The sequence below is a fragment of the Myxine glutinosa genome, chromosome 14 (genome assembly GCF_964187855.1).
Source record: "Myxine glutinosa chromosome 14, kmMyxGlut1.1, whole genome shotgun sequence".
Lineage (NCBI taxonomy): Eukaryota > Metazoa > Chordata > Myxini > Myxiniformes > Myxinidae > Myxine > Myxine glutinosa.
This window is the reverse complement of record NC_136274.1, coordinates 78,947,138-78,973,400: the sequence shown is the minus strand read 5'-3', so window position 1 is coordinate 78,973,400 and position 26,263 is coordinate 78,947,138. Positions and strand designations below refer to the sequence as shown.

Below are 26,263 nucleotides of genomic sequence, written 5' to 3'. Positions count from 1 at the left end.
CCATCCTCTGGATAGTTGTCCATCCTGGATTGTTGTCCATCCTCTGGATAGTTGTCCATCCTCTGGATAGTTGCCCATTCCTCTGGATAGTTGTCCATCCTGGATTGTTGTCCATCCTCTGGATTGTTGTCCATCCTCTGGATTGTTGTCCATCCTCTGGATTGTTGTCCATCCTGGATAGTTGTCCATCCTGGATTGTTGTCCATCCTAGATTGTTGTCCATCCTGGATTGTTGTCCATCCTGGATAGTTGTCCATCCTGGATTGTTGTCCATCCTGGATTGTTGTCCATCCTGGATAGTTGTCCATCCTGGATTGTTGTCCATCCTGGATAGTTGTCCATCCTCTGCATAGTTGTCCATCCTCTGGATAGTTGTCCATCCTGGATAGTTGTCCATCCTAGATTGTTGTCCATCCTGGATAGTTGTCCATCCTAGATTGTTGTCCATCCTGGATTGTTGTCCATCCTGGATAGTTGTCCATCCTGGATTGTTGTCCATCCTGGATAGTTGTCCATCCTGGATTGTTGTCCATCCTGGATAGTTGTCCATCCTGGATTGTTGTCCATCCTGGATTGTTGTCCATCCTGGATAGTTGTCCATCCTGGATAGTTGTCCATCCTGGATAGTTGTCCATCCTCTGGATTGTTGTCCATCCTCTGGATAGTTGTCCATCCTGGATAGTTGTCCATCCTAGATTGTTGTCCATCCTGGATAGTTGTCCATCCTAGATTGTTGTCCATCCTGGATTGTTGTCCATCCTGGATAGTTGTCCATCCTGGATTGTTGTCCATCCTGGATAGTTGTCCATCCTGGATAGTTGTCCATCCTGGATTGTTGTCCATCCTGGATTGTTGTCCATCCTGGATAGTTGTCCATCCTGGATAGTTGTCCATCCTGGATAGTTGTCCATCCTGGATTGTTGTCCATCCTGGATAGTTGTCCATCCTGGATAGTTGTCCATCCTGGATAGTTGTCCATCCTGGATAGTTGTCCATCCTGGATTGTTGTCCATCCTGGATAGTTGTCCATCTTGGATAGTTGTCCATCCGGGATGTAGTACAATCCACAGGATGCACTGCTGCCCACTTTTGTCATTTTTTTGATCGAGGCTCGTATCAGAATGGAAGAGGGTTAAACACCAATAGTAGAGTATAAGGGGAGGAGGGGGAGGAGGACACATGGGGGTGAGGAAGCTGCACATGAGGGATGAGGGCTGTTCCTTTCTGCCTTTATTCTGGGAATGCGTACGAGGGCTCCATAAAGGCCTGGTTACTTTACTAATGGAGAATAACGATGAACATGCATCGTCTGGAGTGTGTCTCGTGTCGTGTTCTGGGATCACTTGTAATTAAGCTTCTACTTATGTTCTGCTGCTAATTGTTAATATCCAGGTGGGGTTGGAGGGACACGGGTTGAGGTTTTGGGTAACCATTGTCTATGTTTTGGATGATGTCACCCCCACTTCCCCAGCTCCCCCTTCCTTCCCATATCACACCAGAATTTCGTTTAAATATACTATTTTCAAAATAAAATGATTCACCGAAGTATGTTTTTATTATTGGCAGATCCATTATGTCATTGCATTGTGTAATGAGTCACTTAAATACAATGGAAGAGGAAGAGGTTCTAAGTTTGATTGACTCACCTGTTTTGATGCACGTAATGAACAGCATCAAGTACTGTAGGTGGAAAGTTGGGAGTGGAAGGTCTAGTTTACCTCGCCCAAGGTGCATGGAGGTTGTTTTCATCCCTGTTTGTTTGTCTATGAGCAGGATATCTCAAAAAGTTGTGGAAGGATTGGGATGGAATTTGATGGATAGGTTGGGTGTGAGACAAGGATGAATTTATTAGATTTTGATGAAGATCTGGATCCGGATACAATAAGTTTTTAATTTCAAAGTGATTCTTCACCATTGAGAGATGGGGCCAAAAACGATATTTACCGTGATATTTCAAAAAGTTGTGGACGAGTTATGACAAAACCGGAACACAACGGCACTCGGTAGAGAGCATACCTCCACCACACACGGTAGAGAGCATACCTCCACCAGGCTGACCACTTTACGTTTTGTATCCCACAAACTGGTCGGATCTGGATTCGGACCTGAATCAAAATCTAATCGGCCTGTTCTTGTCACCTACCCAACTCATCCACCAAGTTTTGTAACAAGTCGTCCACAACTTTTTTGATATATTGTGCTACACAACGTTATTGGCGCAATCACTCAATGGTGAAGAATAAGAATCACTTTTGAAAAAATTAAAAATTATCGGATCTGGATCCGGATTCGGATCTTCACCGAAATTGAAACGATTCTTCCTTGTAACACCCCCAACCTCTCCACCAAGTTTCGTCCAAATCCATCCACAACTTTTTGAGATATACTGCTATATCGTTTTTTGGCCCTATCTCTCAATGGTGAAAAATCACTTTAAAAATTATCAGATCAGATCCGGATCTTAACCAAAATCTAATAATTTCGTCCTTGTCACATACCAAATCTGTCCACCAAATTTCAGCCGAATTCATCCACAACCTTTTGAGATATCCTCTTCACAGACAAACAGACAGGGGTGAAAACATAACTTCCAAAACCTTCGTTGTAGGTTGGGTAATGAATGAGTTGGGCAGTGCGATATAGATTTTGCAGTAGTTTAATGCAGCGCTATCTAGTTCTTGCAGTAGTATAATGCAGCGCTATCTAGTTTTTGCAGTAGTTTAACGCAGTACTATCTAGTTCTTGCAGTAGTATAATGCAGCGCTATCTAGTTTTTGCAGTAGTTTAACGCAGTACTATCTAGTTCTTGCAGTAGTATAATGCAGCGCTATCTAGTTTTTGCAGTAGTTTAACGCAGTGCTATCTAATTCCCCCCCCCCCCCCCCTTCCCACGTCTCCTCCCCCCAAGCCCTCTCCTTCCCACACATCTCCCTGCTCTTAAATGTTGTGTGCTCTCAAGTGTTTGCGTGCTTCCCATTCTCTTGTCTTCCGCTCCCTCTTTTTATATATTTTGTTTGTCTGGTTGATTTGTTTGTGAAGTAAATGTCAGCTGTTTCACGAGCCTCGATTCAGTATACAAAAAAAAAAAAAGTACTATCTAGTTCTTGCAGTAGTATAATGCAGCGCTATCTAGTTTTTGCAGTAGTATAATGCAGCGCTATCTAGTTTTTGCAGTAGTTTATCGCAGTGCTATCTAGTTTTTGCAGTAGTTTAATGCAGTGCTATCTAGTTTTTGCAGTAGTTTAATGCAGCGCTATCTAGTTCTTGCAGTAGTTTTACGCAGTGATATCTAGTTTTTGCAGTTGTTTAATGCAGCGCTATCTAGTTCTTGCAGTAGTATAATGCAGTGCTATCTAGTTCTTGCAGTAGTTCAATGCAGTGCTATCTAGTTTTTGCAGTAATGTAATGCAGTACTATCTAGTTTTTGCAGTAGTTTAACGCAGTGCTATCTAGTTCTTGCAGTAATTTAATGCAGTGCTATCTAGTTCTTGCAGTAGTTTTACGTAGTGATATCTAGTTTTTGCAGTAGTTTAATGCAGTGCTATCTAGTTCTTGCAGTAATTTAATGCAGTGCTATCTAGTTCTTGCAGTAGTTTAATGCAGTGCTATCTAGTTTTTGCAGTAATTTAATGTAGCACGATCTAGTTTTTGCAGTAGTTTAATGCAGTGCTATCTAGTTTTTGCAGTAGTTTAATGCAGCGCTATCTAGTTCTTGCAGTAGTATAATGCAGTGCTCTCTAGTTTTTGCAGTAGTTTAACGCAGTGCTATCTAGTTCTTGCAGTAGTTTAATGCAGCGCTATCTAGTTTTTGCAGTAGTTTAATGCAGTGCTATCTAGTTTTTGCAGTAGTTTAACGCACTCCTATCTAGTTCTTGCAGTAGTTTAATGCAGCACTATCTAGTTTTTGCAGTAGTTTAACGCAGTGCTATCTAGTTTTTGCAGTCGTTTAATGCAGCGCTATCTAGTTTTTGCAGTAATTTAATGCAGCGCTATCTAGTTTTTGCAGTAATTTAATGCAGCGCTATCTAGTTTTTGCAGTAGTTTAATGCAGCGCTATCTATTTCTTGCAGTAGTATAATTCAGTGCTATCTAGTTCTTGCATTAGTTTAATGCAGTGCTATCTAGTTCTTGCAGCAGTTTAATGCAGTGCTATCTAGTTCTTGCAGTAGTTTTATGCAGCGCTATCTATTTTTTGCAGTAGTTTAATGCAGTGCTATCTAGTTTTTGCAGTAGTTTAATGCAGTGCTATCTAGTTTTTGCAGTAGTTTAACGCAGTGCTATGTAGTTCTTGCAGTAGTTTAATGCAGCACTATCTACTTCTTGCAGTAGTATAATGCAGTGCTATCTAGTTCTTGCAGTAATTTAATGCAGTGCTATCTAGTTCTTGCAGTAGTTTAATGCAGTGCTATCTAGTTTTTGCAGTAATTTAATGCAGTGCTATCTAGTTTTTGCAGTAGTTTAATGCAGTGCTATCTAGTTTTTGCAGTAGTTTAATGCAGCGCTATCTAGTTCCTGCAGTAGTATAATGCAGTGCTATCTAGTTTTTGCAGTAGTTTAACACACTCCTATATCGTTCTTGCAGTAGTTTAATGCAGTGCTATCTAGTTTTTGCAGTAGTTTAACACACTCCTATATCGTTCTTGCAGTCGTTTAATGCAGCACTATCTAGTTTTTGCAGTAGTTTAATGCAGTGCTATCTAGTTTTTGCAGTAGTTTAATGCAGCGCTATCTAGTTTTTGCAGTAATTTAATGCAGCGCTATCTAGTTTTTGCAGTAGTTTAATGCAGCGCTATCTAGTTCTTGCAGTAGTATAATTCAGTGCTATCTAGTTCTTGCATTAGTTTAATGCAGTGCTATCTAGTTCTTGCAGTAGTTTAATGCAGTGCTATCTAGTTCTTGCAGTAGTTTAATGCAGTGCTATCTAGTTTTTGCAGTCGTTTAATGCAGTGCTATCTAGTTTTTGCAGTAGTTTCATGCAGTGCTATCTAGTTTTTGCAGTAGTTTAATGCAGTGCTATCTAGTTCTTGCAGTAGTTTGATGCAGTGCTATCTAGTTTTTGCAGTAGTTTAATGCAGAGCTATCTAGTTTTTGCAGTAATTTAATGCAGCGCTATCTATTTTTTGCAGTAGTTTAATGCAGTGCTATCTAGTTTTTGCAGTAGTTTAATGCAGTGCCATCTAGTTTTTGCAGTAGTTTAACGCAGTGCTATCTAGTTCTTGCAGTAGTTTAATGCAGCACTATCTAGTTTTTGCAGTAGTTTAACGCAGTGCTATCTAGTTCTTGCAGTAGTTTAATGCAGCGCTATCTAGTTTTTGCAGTAATTTAATGCAGCGCTATCTCGTTTTTGCAGTAATTTAATGCAGCGCTATCTAGTTTTTGCAGTAGTTTAACGCAGTGCTATCTAGTTCTTGCAGTAATTTAATGCAGTGCTATCTAGTTCTTGCAGTAGTTTTACGCAGTGATATCTAGTTTTTGCAGTAGTTTAATGCAGCGCTATCTAGTTCTGGCAGTAGTATAATGCAGTGCTATCTAGTTCTTGCAGTAATTTAATGCAGTGCTATCTAGTTCTTGCAGTAGTTTAATGCAGTGCTGTCTAGTTTTTGCAGTAATTTAATGCAGCGCTATCTAGTTTTTGCAGTAGTTTAATGCAGTGCTATCTAGTTTTTGCAGTAGTTTAATGCAGCGCTATCTAGTTCTTGCAGTAGTATAATGCAGTGCTATCTAGTTGTTGCAGTAGTTTAACGCAGTGCTATCTAGTTCTTGCAGTAGTTTAATGCAGCGCTATCTAGTTTTTGCAGTCGTTTAATGCAGTGCTATCTAGTTTTTGCAGTCGTTTAACGCACTCCTATATCGTTCTTCCAGTCGTTTAATGCAGCACTATCTAGTTTTTGCAGTAGTTTAACGCAGTGCTATCTAGTTTTTGCAGTTGTTTAATACAGCGCTATCTAGTTTTTGCAGTAATTTAATGCAGCGCTATCTAGTTTTTGCAGTAATTTAATGCAGCGCTATCTAGTTTTTGCAGTAGTTTCATGCAGCGCTATCTAGTTCTTGCAGTAGTTTAATGCAGTGCTATCTAGTTCTTGCAGTAGTTTAATGCAGTGCTATCTAGTTTTTGCAGTCGTTTAATGCAGTGCTATCTCGTTCTTGCAGTAGTTTAATGCAGTGCTATCTAGTTTTTGCAGTAGTTTAATGCAGTGCTATCTAGTTTTTGCAGTAGTTTCATGCAGTGCTATCTCGTTTTTGCAGTAGTTTAATGCAGTGCTATCTAGTTCTTGCAGTAGTTTAATGCAGCTGCTATCTAGATTTTGCAGTAGTTTAATGCAGTGCTATCTAGTTTTTGCCGTAATTTAATGCAGCGCTATCTATTTTTTGCAGTAGTTTAATGCAGTGCTATCTAGTTTTTGCAGTAGCTTAAAGCAGTGCTATCTAGTTTTTGCAGTAGCTTAAAGCAGTGCTATCTAGTTTTTGCAGTAGTTTAATGCAGCGCTATCTAGTTTTTGCAGTAGTTTAACGCAGTGCTATCTAGTTTTTGCAGTAGTTTAATGCAGTGCTATCTAGTTTTTGCAGTAGTTTAATGCAGTGCTATCTCCACATGATACAATCTGCAAATCCCTTCACTGAATTTTTTAAATCTCTGCTGACTGCTTTTTTTCCCCTCCTTGTTGTTTAAAGCCTCAGTCACACTGGATTGTACGTTTTCTGGATCGTGCAATTGGTGGCAATTTGGCCGAGGTACGACCAATCGGCAATGTTTGCTACGATCTCCATTTGCGATCGCATAGTGCGATTGCTCTTGAGACTGGTGCTAGGTCATCGTACGATTGGTGGTACGCATGGTCGTGCGATCACCAACAATTGGAGAAGATCGATCGCAAGATCATTCGTAGGTCATCGTGCGACTAGTGGTGGCCATCAGCGACCGATTGTACGATCAATCGTGGCGACCTGCGACCCCTCGCACGATCGATCGCAGCCAATCGCAGCCAATCGCAGCCAGTCGTAGCCAGTCATGAGATGGGTCGCTCGATCAGATCTAAAGGCTCGCGATCGTGCGTCAGCATCAGTTGTCACCTACCTCTCAAGGAGTACACTTCGTCAAACTTTTCAACTGAAACTATAATTCGCTATGCTTCCCAAGAAGGGAGCTGTGGCCTGGCAGCTTAGTTCTGCACATTACTTTATTGTGTTAAAGATTTTACTTTGACAAAGAACTTTGTTTGTGTATACATGTATTTAATTTGTATACTGATTTAATTGATTTAATCAGTTGAATTATTGATTTAATTTGAATCAAATTATTGATTTAATTTGTATTTAAAATAATAATTTTTTCCATTGTAATATAAACCAGTCATTTATTCCTCAGAACATACACACACAATAAAGACAACTAATTATTACTTTTTCTCTTGACTTACCATGAAATAGCACGTTTATTGTACAAGCTCATTGCAAAATAGATATGCAAAAATAGATCATACACATAGCATATAATATATGATACACATATCTCCAAAAAAAAATAATCAAAATTCCAACATTCACACAACAGTTCCGAGATCATGTTATCCTGCCATGGGACACTGCCGACGTTGTTGTAGTAGTGCTTGAGGTAAACGCGCACAGCCTTGGTGAGCTAAAGACTGCGAGCTGCGAGCTAAAGACTGGTGGTACCATCAATCGTAAGGTCGTGCAACCAGTTGGGACAGGTCGTGACTGGTCGCACTACCGATCGTGAGGTCGTACGACAGGTGGCACCACCAATCGTCAGGTGGCAGGACCAGTAGCACGACCAATCGTGCGACTACTTGACCCGCGATCATGCACGACTGGTGGTGCGTCCATGCGTGACTGGTGGTACAACCATGTAAGACCTGTCTGCGACTTCTTATGATTTGGAATCGCAGGTCAGAAGTTTTGAACATGACCATCGACCTTGCTGCGACTGATTTTGCTCTGGCGATCACCCACGACCTCTGCGACCAGTCGCGCGCTCTTTCTACGATTTGCCCGCGATTCCAACATTTTTCGGTCGCAGCTAGGTCGTAACCTGGTCGCAGGCCCGGTGTGACTGGGGCCTAACTTGGCACGACATTTGTTCTCCCATTTTTATTTGAACTTACTATCATGAAACTGGATGCTCATTTATACCGCTTATATAAATAAACATGTGATAATGAAGTGCAAATTCAGTTTGTTTTCAATAAAACCGTTTTCACATCGATAGTTGATACACCCTGAGAATTCCGGTTTGGTCCGGCAAGATGATGCAGAGGTGGCACACTTACTGCAGTGCTATCTTACTGCAGTGCTATTTACTGCACGTTTATTGTACAAGTTCTGTCTGTACAAGTTATTGTACAAGAGCTGTCTAGTCTGGATTCAAATCCCGACCCGACAATAAAATGTCGGATTGGTGATTTGGAGGTGGAGCATTGCGTCATCGAGTACCCATCTTTCAGATGGACGTAAAGCCAGTGCGGACCTGTCTACTTGAATTAGTTGGTGGACATTAAAGATATTGTGGTATCCTGATCCCAAATAGCCTTTGTCCTATCTTTGACTCTTGAGAGGTGGATAAGGGTTGGGCTTAGGGAGCGTTAATATGGGTAGAAAAAAAATGATGGTTTTGGATGGAGGATGATCTGAGATGGTGGTGAACAGCTGTCTTGAAGACATGGAGTGGAGAATGAGATTAAGGAGGATGTGGAAGTTGGTTCCATATGTGGGAAAAAGGAGGAACGAATGAGTGGAGGTGAGTGGTGATTCTGGAATTCTGGTAGTTTCACCAGAAGGGGGTTGCTGGTGGACCACGTGTTTTGTGCATAAACCTGGGGTGGACAAAGAAGAGAAAGAGCAGAGGGTGCAAGACGAGAAAGGAGAATGTAGAAGACAGAGAGACCACTGATCTGTCTGTGAGGAGAATGTGATAGGCCCATAGACTCAGCTTCAGCCCGGGAGATTCCAATGATCTTAAAGGCCTTGGATTCCACTGCGTCAAGCTGAGCAAGATGTGAGACAGGGGCAACTGCCCAAAGGGGGGAGCAGTACTCCATCAAGCTGTGGATAAAGGTCTTTTCTTTAGGTGGAGGAAAGTTCAGGTGTGTCAAGGAAGTACTTTGTACGACGGAGGGCGCCCAGTCGGTGACTGGCTTTGTAGACTAACTTAGATATGTGGAAACGCCCAAGAGAGATCATAGTTGATAGTGAGACCCAAAAGTTTGAGCGACTGAACTTCTTCACTTGAGGATTGTTAGGAAAGTAGATGGGGGGGGGGGGGTGAGGGTGTTGCCAGACAGTCCTTTTGGGGAGAGAGAGTGAGAGTGTGGCACTTGTCAGGATTTAAAAAGATATTCCGAGCGTTTGACAAGCTTGTGATATTGTCAATCTAAAGAGAGGGAAGAGGCTGCAGCCTGCCTCTCTGAAGAATGAGGGACGTCATGGCAGAGCTTGGAGGAGTTGGCAAATAGATAAAGGGGATTTTCCAGAGTGCCTGATAGATCGTTGATGAGGATTGGGAATAGATTGGGGCCCAGAACACTGTCTTTGAGCACTCCAGTTTTGACAGGGAAAGGAGATGAAATGATTCCATTGAGTGCCACACGTTGGCTACGAGAGTGGAGGAAGTCAGTAAGGCATGTGTTGAGTTGGCTTTGGATGCCATAGACAGAGTTTGAAGAGGAAGGCAGGATGCCAGACTGTATCGAAAGCTCGAGATATGTCAAGAGAGACGGCCCTGATCTCATGTCTGACATTGAGGACCTCCATCCATTGTTGGGTGAGTAGAAGCAGCATGTCCAAATGTGGAGTGAGCTGGTCTGAATCCCAATTTGTGATATGAGATGAGGCCATGGGAGAAAAGGACCGATTTGATCTAAAAAATGTAAATCTTTTTTTACATGTAAAGTTTTTCGCTCCTGTTAATGTTAGTTTGTTGATGATGCAAAGAAGCCAATTTTCAAATCTTTATCTTTGTGACCCCCCAAATACCCCCATTTTATTCAGACCTGGACCATGGTAGTCGGTAGAAACAAGTCGACATTTGCCTTTTTCTTTCTTTAATGCAATTGTTTTGCTCAGGGAAGAGCTGAAATAGTGAAAAGTGGGGATGCACACCCATAGCACGGTAGTACACAACAGGTGGACATTTGTAGATTTTAACAGGGACACACATTAACTTTAGCATTCACCTCAAATTTGAGAAGTGTATTTTATATAAGCATAAATTTTGTCCAGGGTGCCAGCGATAGCTCATCTACTCTTCTCGTAGGACTCGTTAACGTCCACTAACTAATGCTGAGGGATGGGATGTCCATCTGAGAGTCAAATTCATCTTGGGATGGGTATGAAAATACTTCTTGTAGAAGGCACCTTTCCCTTCATTACATAAACAAACTAGAAATAGCAATCAAGATTGCAGACCCTTGCCAGGACGTGTTTTCAGTGGTTTTTAAGGCTTTTGTGTTGCAGGAGGTCCACATGTTGCATTGCCAAAGATTCTGGTGGTGCAGTTTTTGTAATCGCCATTTGACCTAGCTGCAGACCCGTTGGAGATGTACCTTGACTTGAAAATGTTTTTCCCATCTAATCATTTTGTTTGCCCTGTCCATATATCCCTACCTACTGTGCTGTCTGTCTGTTTGTCCATTGCCTGTTTCTTTATTCCTTGTCCGCCTGTTCCCTTCTGCTCTATTGTTGGTGTGTTGATGTCGTTCAGCTCTTCCATGACCCTTGATCTCTATCTAAAAATCAAAAGAAGAGGATGGTGTTTTGAGTTTGGTGATGAGTGTTGTGCCAGCAAAGTTGTCATAGTGCCTTCGGCATTTGAGATTTTGTCATTAATGTATGACATGCCAGCTGTTGTTCAATAAAAAGCATTGTATGAGCATTGCGGATCTCCATCTTGCTGGCCTCTGTGACTCTGTTTTGAGCATATTGTGCCATGCAAGTAATTTGTAATCTTGGGATCAATCCATCAATAATCTCAATGGAGTACCACCACAAAAGATCACCAGGTCAGATTTTCATCAATCCTTAGTAACGCTTCACAACACTGTGCGGCAATTTGTTTGCTTGGCATTTGCTCAAGACAACACAACAATAGTATTATTTTTGCTGCAATGTCTTTTATTGTGTTTGACACATATTGGCTTGCAGTGATTGTATGCACTATGTTTATTTTTGTCTGTCCAGGTGAAACAGATCATGGAGGAATCTGTCACAAGGAAATTCGTTCATGAGGACAGTAGTCACATAATCTCGTTTTGTGGTGAGTGTGCGGTGCTCTCCATGTCACACATTATGGTTCTGTTGTGGTTCGTTACATTAAAGTAATGCCTCATATTCTTTTTCTTCAAAACAGATAGAGATATTAGAATAAAATAAAGCGCCGTCTGCACATTAGGTTTTCCCACCACTGGGTATGAAGTTTGGTGATTCTGACACTACATGTATTAGTGCCACATTAGTCGAAATGGCAGAGGGCCCAACAAGGTTGTCAATGCTGTGAAGAGTGAAACGCTGGAGAAGGGAGTTGGGATGACTGACTTGAGTTGAGATAACTGGAAATGACTGGAGATGAGATAACCGGAGATGGCTGGAGATGAGATAACCAGAGATGGCTGGAGATGAGATAACCAGAGATGGCTGGAGATGAGATAACCAGAGATGGCTGGAGATGAGATAACCAGAGATGGCTGGAGATGAGATAACCAGAGATGGCTGGAGATGAGATAACCAGAGATGGCTAGAGATGAGAGTTGGGATGACTGACTGGTAATTAGATAACCGGGGATGACTAGAAATGACATGACTGGAGATGAGAGGTGGGTGCACCATTATGATCCTGAGAGTAAGAGACGGTCAATGGCGTACCGCCACAAAGGATCACCAGCCTTGACTTGGCTCCGTCAGATTTTTTTATACACACTACATGACCAAATGTATATGGACACCCGAACATCACACATCTCATTCCAAAGTCATGGGCATTAATATGGAGTTGGTCCCCCCCCTTTGCTGCGAAACAGCCTCCACTCCTCTGGGAAGGCTTTCCACTAGATGTTGGAACATTGCTGTGGGGATTTGCTTCCATTTAGCCACAAAAGCATTGGTGAGGTCAGGCACTGATGTTGGGTGATTAGGCCAGTCGGCATTCCAATTCATCAGGTGTTCGATGCGGTTGAGGTCAGGGCTCTGTGCAGGCCAGTCGAGTTTTTTCCACACCGATCTCGACAAACCATTTCTGTATGGACCTCGCTTTGTGCATGGGGGCATTGTCATGCTGAATCAGTAAAGGGCCTTCCGCAAACTGTTGCCACAAAGTTGGAAGCACACAAGCATCTAGAATATAATGGTATGCTGTAGCGTTAAGATTTCCCTTCACTGGAACTCAGGGGCCTAGCCCGAACCATGAAAAACAGCCCAGACCATTATTCCTCCTCCACCAAACTTTACAGTTGGCACTGTGCATTCGGGCAGGTAGCGTTCTCCTGGCATCCGCCAAACCAAGATTCGTCCATCGGACTGCCAGATGGTGAAGCGTGATTCATCACTCCAGAGAACGCATTTCCACTGCTCCAGAGTCCAATGCCGGCGAGCTTTACACCACTCCAGCCGACGCTTGGCATTGCGCATGGTGATCTCAGTCTTGTGTGCGGCTGCTCAGCCATGGAAACCCATTTCATGAAGCTCCCGACGAGCAGTTGTTGTGCTGACGTTGCTTCCAGAGGCAGTTTGGAACGCAGCAGTGAGTGTTGCAACCGAGGACAGATGATATTTACGTGCTACATGCTTCAGCACTCAGTGGTGCTGTTCTGTGAGCTTGTGTGGCCTACCACTTCGCAGCTGAACTGTTGTTGCTCCTAGACTTTTCCACTTCACAATAACAGCACTTACAGTTGACCGAGGCAGCTCTAGCAGGGCAGAAATTTCACGAATTGATGATGGAAAGCTGGCATCCTATGACGGTGCCACATTGAAAGTCATTGAGCTCTTCTGTATAGCCTGTTCTACTGCCAATGTTTGTCTATGGAGATTGCATGGCTGTGTGCTTGATTATATATACAGTCACGTGAAAAAGTAAGTATACCCCATGTAAAGTTTTGACTTTTTCAACATATTTCAACATACAGCTATTTGATCTTCATTTCAACAATATTGATAGATAAAGGTGATATAACATAACAAATATCATGAAACATTTACATTTTGTAGTCCATTGTATAATTTAAATAAATATAAATGCAAATTTCGCATGTGGAAAAAGTAAGTACACCCTTGGCTCCAATAGGTGGTATTGCCCCCTTTGGCAGAAACAACCTCAAGTAGGTGTTTCTTATAACTGTCTACCAGTCTCTGACATCGACTGGGAGAATTTTTTGTCCACTCCTCCATGCACAATTCTTTCAGCTGTGCGATGTTTGAGGCGTTTCTTGCATGCACAGCTCGTTTCAAATCCCCCCACAACATCTCGATGGGATTTAGATCCGGGCTTTGACTTGGCCATTCCAGAACCCTCCATTTCTTTCTTTTCAGACATTCCTTGGTGGATTTACTGGTATGTTTAGGGTCATTGTCATGTTGCAAGGTCTGCCTTTGGTTGAGCTTCAACTTTCCAACAGATGGCCTCACATTATCCTCAAGCACCCTCTGGTACAATGAAGAATTCATAGTGGATTCTATGATGGTGAGCTGCCCAGGCCCTGATGCAGCAAAGCTGCCCCAAACCATAATATTTCCACCACCATGCTTTACAGTTGGTATCAGGTTATTGTGGTCAAATGCTGTCTTTGGTTTTTGCCAAACATGTCTTCTGGTACTGTGGTCAAATAGCTCTACCTTTGACTCATCTGTCCAGAGCACATTGTTCCAGAAGTGCTGGTCTTTGCCTAGGTGTTCATTGGCAAACTTTAGTCTTGCCCTGATGTTCTTTCTGGACAGCAAAGGTTTCCTCCTGGCACACCTCCCATGTCGATCAAATTTGTGCAGCCCCTTTCTAATGGTAGACTCGTGCACTTTGACATCAACAGTGGCAAGAGCTACCTGTAGGTCCCGTGATGACATTCTTGGGTTCTTAGAGACTTATTTCAGCATCTTGTGGTCTGCTCTCAGGCTGAACTTGCTGGGGCGGCCTGGCCTGAACAAATTGGCAGTTGTTTGGAATCTTCTCCACTTGTAGATGATCTTCCGGACAGTTGAATGATTGATTTCAAGTTGTTTGCAGATCTTTTTAAATCCCTTCCCAGACTCGTAGTCATCTATAACCTTCTTTTTGAAGGCCTCAGAGAGCTCTTTTGATCTAGGCATGGTGACGCCGCACACTTCAACAACAAAGAGCAAACCAAACTAAATGTCTGAGGTTTAAATAAGACAGGTTCCTCCACGATCCTCTCTAACGATGTTCTAATCATTTGCACTTGAGCTGGTGCACCTGATTCTAATTTTAGGTATTTGAAGTAGTGATAAATGTAGGGGTGTACTTACTTTTTCCACATGCGAAATTTGCATTTATGTTTATTTAAATTATACAATGGACTACAAAATGTAAATGTTTCATGATATTTGTTATATTATATCACCTTTATCTATCAATATTGTTGAAATGAAGATCAAATAGCTATATGTTGAAATATGTTGAAAAAGTCAAAACTTTACATGGGGTGTACTTACTTTTTCACGTGACTGTACCTGTCAGCAATGGGTGTGGCTGAAACGGCCGAATCCACTAATTATAAGGGGTTTCCGCATACTTTTGGTCATGTGTATATATGATTATGTAATAATGTGGGCAGATGCATATCAGTCGACATCGTGACGTCAAATAGTGCCGTTCTAGTTGATCTATGACTTCAAGCAGATGGTGCACCATCATCTCATGTGATTCCCCCGCCCTAACCGCGATTTTTTTTTTTTTTGTATTGTATACTGAATCGAGGCTCGTGAAAGAGCTAAGGTTTTGTTGTCACGAGTACTACACGAGTTTGCTGTCACGAGTTTTGTTGTCACGTGAAAGAGCTAAGGTTTTGTTGTCACGAGTACTACATCCATGAATCTGACCACTTGATTTTTATTCCCCTCGTTGACCCCCTACCTAACCCAACACTCTTATTTTCAAGTTGCCGTGTTTCCTCCCCTCCTCTCTCTTCAATTTTCCTGTTAGTTCATTTCCCGTGCTTGTTTTGTACATACGTAACCTTGTTTCCAAGATGTTAGTATCGTGCCTTGTTACCTTCCGTCACCTCACTCTTCCATTAGCCTAGATCGTGTATGTAAAAGGTAGATTGCTGTGTATAATTTGTATATTTCTTTAAAAAGAAACTAAGGATTGTATCATTTGTTAAATATCCTTTCAAATTTGTGTTAGGACGGGTTCTCATCACGTGTCTGCTTTTGCTCCTTATTTGGCTTTTTTTGGTTTATAACATTCTAGGTTTTGTTGTCACGAGTACTACATCCATGAATCTGACCACTTGATTGTCCTATAATTATTGCAGCTGTCGGCTGTCTTGAGTTGATTCTTAAGTCATTTATTTATGATGTCATTTCATTGACTGACACGTTATTTCATGATTGAAGCCTTGATTTAAGGATTCATCACATATGACAACCTCATTTTCACCCTGATATATAAATTGGACATCTGGTATTTCTGCCTTCTTTGTGTACAAAGGGAGTAGTTAAAACACACAAAGGATCAGGACGTAACATACGAAAATGAACAGCAGAAAGAGAAGGGGAAACACACCAACAGCAGGGTTGAGGGACAAAATAGAGGGATATTTGTATGAATAAGGGATGTGAGGAAGAATGAAGGGTGAGGGAGGACACACGGGGTGGACAAAGTGTATACAGAAGCAAACTCTCAGGTTAAGGAAACACCTGGAAATTGATAGCATAAATGATAAGACGGTTTTGACATTGCTGCAATATTGTACAAATACGTTTCCATAAGCAGACGTTGTTCACTTTTACACATGTACGTACTTAATACAGCGTGATAGACTGTTGGTGGAACGCTACATGACTTTCATGATTATTCGAAATGATGCAACGTTTAACAAACATCCCTGCCGAATTAAGGCACAACAACAGAAGTTAGTCAAGAATGGGTTGATCTGCACCACAAGGGTATATCTCTGCAGGGTTGCGGTCTAATGCGGTGGCGGTGGATAATCCGACGGTGAGGACTTCTACTGCAATAGAAGAAAAACCACCTTTAGAGGCCATTTTTTCCCCCACAGAGCAAGGGTTGGCCTTTTTGGGGCACCGTGGTCCCCTTTTGAAGCAATGTTTTATGGCCGGATGCCCTTCCTGCCGCCAACCCTGTTAGTCGCCTCTTGCGACACACAGGGAATTACCAGTGAACTGGTACTGAATTTGCCGACCTCGGAAGGATGACAGGCTGAGTCAACCCCCCCGGCGTTAATTTAGCGACCGACCGGGATTCGAACCCAGGATCCTAGGATCCCAAGCCGCACCCTAACCGCTAAGCAAACACCAGGCAACACTGCAATATTCATTAATGTTCCAGTTTGGCACCTTTAAAATCCATGCTGTTCTCTTGTTGCTGTTTTTGTGTTGCTAGTCTGCTGAAGAATGAGGCCACATTTATTGTTGCTTCAAGCGTCCTCAATTATCAAAGTTTTTGAAATTGATTTTCCCCTGGGTGATTCGCGATTGCAATTGTGTTTTTGATCATCATACTTTCAGCATGCACGACCTACAATGCCACACATGGTGGGTGATCGTATATTCTCTGTCAAGCCGAAGGTGTTGATGCCAAGACAGGTGGTGTTTCCTGTGATAAGGATTAAAAGAGAAACCCAGCCCTAATTTGCATAATCATATAGGGTTGTGTATATCCAATCCACAACATTAGTTGTAGGATGAAACCAGCTTCTTCACCCAAATATCAACATTATTTTCGAGGAAGGGGTTCACTTGTGCAGGAAAGCAGGCATAAAATAAATGGCACATGTAACACCTGTTGCCGAGCAGCAATGCAAATAGCATCCCCATTGGCAACTAGATGTGCACCTTGCCATCCTTGTGCCAGGCCTCACTTGTACTGTCTTTTATTGCTCGAATGCCGTGATCAATTGCCATGTCTCGGCCAGAAAATCTTGTGCTGAATACCATCCCGGATAACCACAAATACAATTAGAGATAATCAATATTTTATATGCTGCACGATTGCTCCTCCATCAAATTGTATACCCTGGATTAGTAATGAGTTAACCACTGGACGGTACTCAGGAGAGAGCACACCTCCGCCAGGGTGAACAGTTTATGTTTTGTATCCCACTGATAGGCCAGATCTGCATCCAGACCTGCATTAAAATCGAATTGCCTTGTTATTTTCACCGACCGAACTCATCCACCAAGTTTTGTCATAGCCCAACAACAGCTTTTTGAAATATCGTGCTAAATATCATTTTTGGCCCTATCTCTCAATTATGAAGAATCATTTTAAATCTTTTAAAATCCTTGTTTCCGGATCTTCACTAAAATCAAATTGATTCGTTCTTGGAAAATACCCAACCTGTCCACCAAGCTTCGTATGAATCCGTCATTTTTTGGAGATATCCTGCTCACAGATAGACAGACGTGGTGGAAACATAATCTCTGGCAACCTTTGGTGGTGGAGGTTAACATCGTCCAAATAGCCTCATTTGTAATGTACCCAACCAACCAAACCCACTCGTCTGACGTCCGGTTGCACCCAGTTCCAGAAAACCCTCGATCAACCCGAGCTCAACTATATTTACAAATTATAACTTGAGAGGGCTAAAAACAAAAAATAACCCAATATCTCAAAAGGTTGTGGACGGATTCTGGCAAAGCTTGGTGGACCAGTTGGGTTTGTGATGAGGACAAATTGATTCGATTTTGGTGTAGATCCGCATCCGGATCCGGATATGCCAAATTTTTCATTTTTCAAGTGATTCTTCACCATTGAGAGATGTGGCCAAAAACGATATATAATATGGTATTTCAAGAGGTTGTGGATGAGTTATAACAAAACGAGGTGGACGAGTTGGTTAGGTGACGAGAACAAGCCGATTCGATTTTGGTTCAGGTCCGGATCCAGATCAGGCCTATCAGTGGAAACAAAACATAAATTGGTGAGCCTGGTGGAGGTATCTGCTCTCTACCGAGTGCTGTTCTACTTGTTATTGTGTTAATTCATTCTCATGTGGGGTGACATGACAGTGAGGCAGCTGATGGAGTGCCGAAAGATTTGCTTTTATTGATAGCAAACTGTCAATTCTGCTCTTTGACTACGATGTTATGGCTTTTCTCTGGCAAGAGCAATCACAAACCTCTCTTAGGAGGGACTGGTCGAAGTTTTTAGAACATTATGTAATTTCAACACAATCATATTTCGCTCATCACCAAAGAAAGGAAACATTGCTTTTGAAAACAGATTGAGTTTTGATCACTCGACTCCAGGCGACTGTTCTCTCTCAACAAGCTTGTCATTGCAAATAATACCACAAGTTCTTTAAAAATCCACAGTACATCTCAGTGTAGCTTAATGTCGCAGAAACTGCATTGACAAGACTGGAGGTACGAGGTGGAAGCAGTGAGTCATTGTTTGAAATTCCCATTGCTGAACACCTCATTGGGCCTGCAACCCCTCATGGAAGGACTTTGCTGGCAGCAACTACATCGTTTGTGTTGGTGCCACAGCGACCGTCCGTGTTGCTGGACAGGCAATTTCTCGGGGGAGACTCCTATGTGTTGAAGGGAAAGAATAAAGATATTGTTTTGAAAATTTATTTTATGCGTCAAACCTTTGGAGAAAATACTTGGCATATGCTAGTGGCTCCCAGGTCACAATTATTAATAGAACATTGAGCAGAGTTAACTGAAAAAGGCGTTGCTATGTCTTTTGAATGTCCAAATCCAGGAACGCCCTCATCATTAACCTAACATCCAGGCTGACTGCTCACCCCACTCCTCTGTTCTTCTTATCTCCTGTAAACTGCATATATGTTTGATTATATTGTTAACTTCAGGACTTAGACGACAGTACACCGCTATCACATGTAATCTCGCATCCCCACCAGTGATCCTTTCCACCACCATTAACCTTCACCACACTCGCTCTTCTTTCTTTCATCCATTCAACTGCTTGTTCTGTGTCTGCTGGTTACCCACCACTGTCACTGTGTGCCCCCCCCCCCCCAAATCCCCATCTTCTGTCACATTGTTCTTTCATGACCATTGATCTGGTAAAGAAGAATAAAAGCATAAATGTGTATTTCCATCTCCCTTCCTTTTCCAAAGGACTGGATTCTGCTCATTATATAGTGCCCCAGGCTCACATTGTCACTAAAATGTAATTTCAAGCTAGAATTGATTTATCCTAGACCCGGGCAGGTCAAAGTTCTGCACTACAGCTGCTATCCTGCTGGCAAAGTCTGAACAAATGGGTTAGACGTTATAAGCAATGGGGATTCTGGTTGCTTAAATTGGATTACGATGAATTCAATTTGTGGTTGTTGAGATGCATACGTTAATTTCACGTTGGTTTTACCCTGTATGTCTTTAAATTTATTTGTGTTGTGTCATTTTGGGGTTGTCTCGTCACATTTGCCATGCTTGATTTTTACCATCTTTGAAATCTTGGGTGTCACCACACTATGTATGTTCCTCTGAAGTTAACAGCTTTGGGCTCTGATATTGCAATGACATTAGAGTTTATTCTGTCCCATGATCGTGATGGTGTTTTAATCTGTTTAAATGCCAGAAGTCAAACCTAGGCCAAGTCATACCAAAGACTTTTAAAATGGTGCGTGCTGCTTCCTTATTTGAAGGAAGTCTAAAGGTGTTTTTTCCTCCATTTAATTAGTTTATCAAGAAAATTATTAAACATAACTTGTGATCAGATTCTAAATGAGATCGGTTCTCATTGCATTAAAAGTTCCAGCAAAATGAAAAGGACCCCCCCACCCCCTAATTACCTCCTGCATTTTCCAATCGTCATGATAGTGTACCCCATGCTGTAGCTTCAAACTATTACACCGCCATGATGCGTTTCTGTAGTCTGTGCAATAATATTTGAGAGACATGATCTTACCTTTGCAGGTTGTTTTGAGATTGTGTTGTGTTGTTGCCAACATTATGAATTCTCCCATTACCTTCCGGCCTTTCACTTAGGGTTACCAGATTTCTGATTCACCATACCCGGACAACAAAGGTGGGGGGGGGGGAGAGATTGGTCTGAGGTGAATGAATGTACATCTATCTATCTCTCTCTCTTTTTCTCTTTTTCTCTTTTCTCTCTCTCTCTCTCTCTCTCTCTCTCTCTCTATCTATCTATCTATCTATCTCTATCTATCTCTATCTATCTATCTCTATCTATCTCTATCTATCTCTATCTATCTATCTCTATCTATCTATCTCTATCTATCTCTATCTATCTATCTCTATCTATCTCTATCTATCTCTATCTATCTCTATCTATCTCTATCTATCTCTCTATCTATCTCTATCTATCTCTATCTATCTATCTCTATCTATCTCTATCTATCTCTATCTATCTATCTATCTCTATCTATCTCTATCTATCTCTATCTATCTCTATCTATCTCTATCTATCTCTATCTCTGTCTCTGTCTCTGTCTCTTTCTCTCTCTTCTCTCTCTCCCCCCCCCCCCTCTCTCTCTCTCTCTCTCTCTCTCTCTCTCTCTCTGTCTGTCTCTGTCTCTGTCTCTTCTCTCTCTCTCTCTCTCTCTCTCTCTCTGTCTGTCTGTCTCTCTCTCTCTCTCTCTCTCTCTCTCTTCTCTCTCTCTCTCTCTCTCTCTCCTCTCTCTCTCTCTTCTCTCTTTCTCTCTCTCTCTCTTTCTCTCTTTCTCTCTTTCTCTCTTTCTCTCTTTCTCTCTTTTTCTCTTTCTCTCTCTTTCTCTCTTAAAAACCTAATGAATTGACTTTATTAATCCGGAAGCAGGCTGCTTGGGAAACGCGCATTTAATGCACATATTGAGCTGTTCAAAAATTACGTAACGCTATTTTTTTTAGGGAGGTGCGTACGAGCTTAATGAAACATTACTAATAATTTAACACTTGCCTCAAACAAAGCCAATGGAAATCTGACGCAACAAAGCCAAGCAGTGTATAATCAGCAGATACCTATGCTAGGCCCACCAGGAAACAAGATGGCGGCCATGTAATTTTGTCTTGGTGCAATGGTGGGTGGAGTCAAACAACAGATGTGAGTGTGGTCGGGCAGCAGTCCAACTAATGGGTGAACATTTCAAAAATCGACCCCCAACAAGAACACCGACAACAGCAACACAAAGCTCTTGTAGACCTGCGACATGTCGCAGGTGGAAGCTAGAGCAATTTGACTGTGTCGCCAATATGCCTCTACGTAGTCAGTCCCTGCCCTTGACAACGGGTAGATGCCATCGTTCACTGTCCTAAAAATAAACAAGTTTGATTTAAATCCCTTCAGCTGTTCTCAAGTATCACATTTTTACCAGACATGACAGGTTTCACGTCGATCAGTGAAGCGGTTTCAGAGAAGGGTTTTTTTAAAATATCGACCACTGACCTGCCTGTGGTGAGATAGTGAAAGGCCCTCAGAATCAGATTCAACAAGGGAGATACCAATAGTTCTAAAAACCTTGGTTTCTACAGCGTGAACCAAGGTGTGAGGCAGGAGTACCAGCCAGAGGAGAGAGCAGTACTCCATCAAGCTGTGGATGAAAGCTTTGTAACTGCTGGCTTTGTAACTTACTCCAAGCTGGCCTCTAAAGCCAGTCACCGACTGGGCATCCTCCATCGTGGGAAGTCCTTTCTGGGCACTTCTGAGCTCCTTCCCCATCCAAAACCTTGATCTCTTCTACCCCCGTTAAAACACCCCAAATCCGCCTCTTTAAATCCACAACTTCTTTCCTGAAATTCCTAGAAGTGTTCATTTGCTTTATACTGTGTACACCTCCCTCCTCCCTCCTCTTCCACAGATCTACCGACGTCCCTGTTCTCTTCTGTTGTAGTTGTGTGCTTCCCTCTCTCCCCCTCTTGTCTCCCGCTCCCTTCTTTGCATGTTTTACATGTCTGTGCATGTTTCCATGTTTAATGTGTTAGCTCTTACACGAGCCTCGATTCTGTCTACACAAAAAAAACTGTGTGGGAGCTCAGTAGTGCCAAGGAAGAACTTTGCACGACGGAGGATGCCCAGTCAGCGACTGGCTTGGAAGCTAGATTGGAAATTTGGTTTTCGCAGGAAAGATCATGGCAGACAGTGAGACCCAAAAGTTTGAGTGATAGAACTTCTTTGAGAGGATTGCTCATTTTACTTGTTTACGAGAGTTCATTACTTCTGACAGGATATTAGACATCCATTCGGTACTTTCGATCGGACACTGCACAAACCCCTTAAAAATCAGACAGTCCGGTCGAAAAGCGGACTTCTGGCAACACTACTATCACGACAGGTGCTAAAATCACGGCACAAATTGTGAAAAGGTGTGCAATGCTGTGTTCCTCCAGCGGCGGTGGAAGGCTGCCTGCTACATGGCCTGCGACGCCGCACTGCTGGATTCCTGCGCAGCGACAAAATTGCAGCCCTCTTCACCAAAGTTGGAAAGTCATTCGAGCCAGCCACAAAGCTCTGTAAGAGAGTGCAGGAGCTGGAATTGCAGATCGAGAGGTGAGTGCACATTAGGCCTGAGTGTTTTCACAGTTTGTTACAACAGAGTTTGTTTGGGTTTCAATGTATTTCGGTGTCCTGTCAAAATGGTTGACCTGTTCAGCATTCCCATATGAAACAATCCCTCAAGTCATCATTGTCTATCCATACCCAGGAATTTGATTGACTCATTAACCTCTCCAACCCAACGCCACCTACCCAAACCTTTTCTTGCAGGTTACTTTATTGTTGTTGTTGTTGTTGTTTTCCCTATCTCTATCTTTGTCTCTGCTTTCTTCCTGTTGCATCTGCCTATTGCCCCACTCCCAATGTCATTGCGTTGCCATTTTAACGCTCTGTCACCTTGTTCTTCCATCATCCTACAATTTTGTATAGAAAATAAAATGCTCAGGTTCACATCCCACATACTATACAATATTGTGATATATTTGGTCTTTATCTACAAGTGTCTTTGTAATTAATGTGATAGTTTGCTGACGTCTACTATTGTCTTTAGAAAGTTGTGGAAATGTTGGATCTTTTTGCTCCGAAGGTCACACTCGAGTCAAGATGCTACACGAAGCGCAAGTGGCAGTAAAGGACCTGGTCTTTCTCCTGCTGCCATCAAGCACCTGTGGGTGCGGACAGCCTTGTTTGAGCAATTGCTTGACAAAATTTCTCAGCACCTCGTCGAACATGCTGCGTATGTCCACTGTTATTTCACTCCCATAGACAAACATCTGGCGATTCGGGTATGATCTTGTTGTGGTTAAGGCACCCGTCAAAAGTGCCAGTTGCATTTCAAACTAGAATGGCACTCAGTGAAGCGCATATCTCTGCCAGACTGTACAGATTACGTTTTGTATCCTACTGATAGGCCAGATTTGGATCCGGATCGAAAGCCAAATCGAATCGGCTTGTATCTAGTTTTGTCATAATTCGTACATAACGTTTTGAGATATCGTGCTATATATCGTTTTTGGCCCTGTCTCTCAATGGTGAAGAATGACTTACAAAATTATAGTATCCGGGTCAGGATCTTCACCAAAATCTAATCATTTCGTCTGTGGTTTGGGTCCACCAACCAACCTCTGCACCAAATTTCGTCCGAATCTGTCCACAACCTTTTGAGATATCCTGTTCAGAGACAAACCAAAATCTCGCGAGATCTTGGAGACGGCGGCAGGGATTTTCGAAGCTCCACACGGTCTCCACGTTTTTCGAAGTTAAGTCTGTTCACAATTGTATTTTGTCGAAACTGTATTTATCTTTCGGTGTGTGAAGTTATTGTGTGCAACTTTGGTTGTTTCTCGGTGTTTATCTTTCATAAATTGATCGTCTGTTTGCCGTGTCGTGTCTTGAGGCCTTGTACAGTGTGCACTGTACAACCTTGAGGCTTTGTTTTTTATCTCAGCGGTCCGTCTTTTGTGATCCAATAACTTTCGTTCTCTGTATTCCCAGTCTTTTCACCCATAGCCTACTTCCTTGTGTAAATCTCAACTCAAAAAAAAAAAAAAAAAAAAAAAAAAAAACATTTCCTTCTCTGTTCTCATTCGTTTATTCATTCTTATTCGTTGTTTCGTTCTTCGACCACGTGTTTCTCCCCCATTTCCCCAGATAGTTTTCACTCATTAACCTTCAATGTTTACACTTTCCCCTCAAGTTATGTATTCCGTCATATTTTATAACACCTTTTTCTTCTTCTTCTTTAAAAGGCTGCTTTCGACTTGCTCACCAAATCAATTCATCCCCAAAAAAATATCCATCTCCTATAGTGCCTTTTTTCTACATTCCCTAAACTCTCCTGCACTCCATCCTCCATCCAGCGTCCTTAAACGTATTTTTAACTCGAAGATCACAAGAAACTCATTTTGCAATAAATGTTCGTTTCCCATAAATCGTACACTTTCAAAAATCCAATCTCACCCCTCCCCTCCAAATCTTCCCCATAACCCCTCCCCTCCAAATCTTCCCCATCACCCCTCCCCTCCAAATCTTCCCCATCACCCATCCCTTTCAAATCTCCCCCCTTGCCCCCTCCCTCCTAAACTACCCCCTCACCCCTCCCCGCCAAGACGCCCCCTCGCCCCTCCCCTCCTAGACTTCTGCCTCACCCCTCCCCTCCAAATCTCCCCCATATCCCATCCCTTTCAAATCCCTCCCCTTGTCCCTTCCCTCCCAAACTCCCCCCTCACCCCTCCCCTTCAAATCTCCCCACCCTCATTGCTTCTCAATTTCCCCCCGCTCACTCCCCCTCCTCAAAGTGTCCTCCCCGCTTCTTCCCCCTTCAAACTCTCACCTCCATCTCCCCCAACCTTCTGCCTCGCTCTTCCCCCTCCTCAAATAACACCTCATTGTGGCTCACCCAATCACCATCAAACCTTTTGTCCGCCCCATCCTTCCCTTTCTCCGAGCTATTCTGAAATCTCTGACACACCTTCAACAGCTCTCCCTACCTCTTCCACCTCTTCCACATCTTACCCTACCGCTCCTCCCCCCTGTTCTGTATCTGATGCTCCCCCTTCCTCTTCATTAACGGTATGGACCTCAAACATCCGGGGCCTTCGTTCAAACTTAACTGATCTCTCCATACAGGTTGCTTCTGTCAAACCAGACGTGATCTGCTTAACAGAAACTTTCCTCCTTTATGATGTCTCTGATTCCATAGTATCTCTCCCGGGCTACTCCCTCCTCCGGTATGATAGACCTGAGCCTCGTCCTGGAGGCGGGGTTGCTATCTTTATCAAAAACTCTCTTCCTCACTCGCCCTGCACTGCACTCTCTCCACGTCACCCCCAGGAATACCTCTGGCTACGGCTTCCCCTTCGCTCCCACCTCTTGTTCATATGTGTGTTGTACTGTCCACCAAACAGTGATGACTCCATCTACATCTCGCTGTCTGATGATATGGACCAACTTCTATCTACTCATCCCAACTCTCTCTTCCTCATATGTGGTGATTTCAACTGTCATCATGCCAGTTGGCTGGGTGTGGGTACCTCTCTCACCAGCCATGGCTCCTCAGCAAAGGACTTCTGCGACTCACTGGGACTGACACAATCTGTCAATTTCCCGACCCGGATCTCAGTCAACGGAACATCTTCTCTTCTGGACTTGGTTATGACTAACTTCCCTGAAAATGTCTGCTGCTCTTCTTCTGCTCCGATCGGATCATCTGATCATGTCCTTGTTAAAGTGGACATCTCTCTGACCATCCTCAGGGAGCCTGCTCAGTGTAGACGAGTCTGGCATTTCACTCAGGCCAACTGGCACGGTCTTCAAGCAGCCATCAATCATCTGGACTGGTCTCCCATCTCTACCACCTCTGACATCAACTCATCCTGGGAATTCTTCCAAAGTAAATTGCTCTCTCTCATGCACAGATTTATCCCATCTCGTCTTCAGTTGTCATACCCTTCCTCCCGTCCATGGTACACGGAATCTTGTGGTGAGGCTGTTGCCCAGAAACAACTTGCCTTCGTCTCCTGGAAAGCAAATCCAACGGAAGGAAATCTCATTTCCTTTCACAAAGCCCGAAACAAGTGTGTGTCCACCCTCAGGAGAGCCAGGAAACAATATCTCTCCGTTCTCAAGACCGAACTCTCTTATCTGTCTCCCTCT

The 26,263-nt window shown here is 42.8% G+C and overlaps 1 protein-coding gene across 5 annotated transcripts in view; it reads left to right on the top strand.

The window, feature by feature from the left end:
* Positions 1-26,263, top strand: part of SGSM1 (small G protein signaling modulator 1) — a 144,695-nt gene that overhangs the window by 2,328 nt on the left and 116,104 nt on the right. For all 5 annotated transcript variants that reach the window (XM_078768343.1, XM_078768344.1, XM_078768342.1 and 2 more), the window contains exons 3-5: positions 11,194-11,269; positions 22,504-22,663; positions 23,196-23,345. In XM_078768343.1, the coding sequence (XP_078624469.1) occupies positions 11,194-11,269; positions 22,504-22,663; positions 23,196-23,345 (386 nt within the window). The remainder of the gene's footprint in view (positions 1-11,193; positions 11,270-22,503; positions 22,664-23,195; positions 23,346-26,263) is intronic.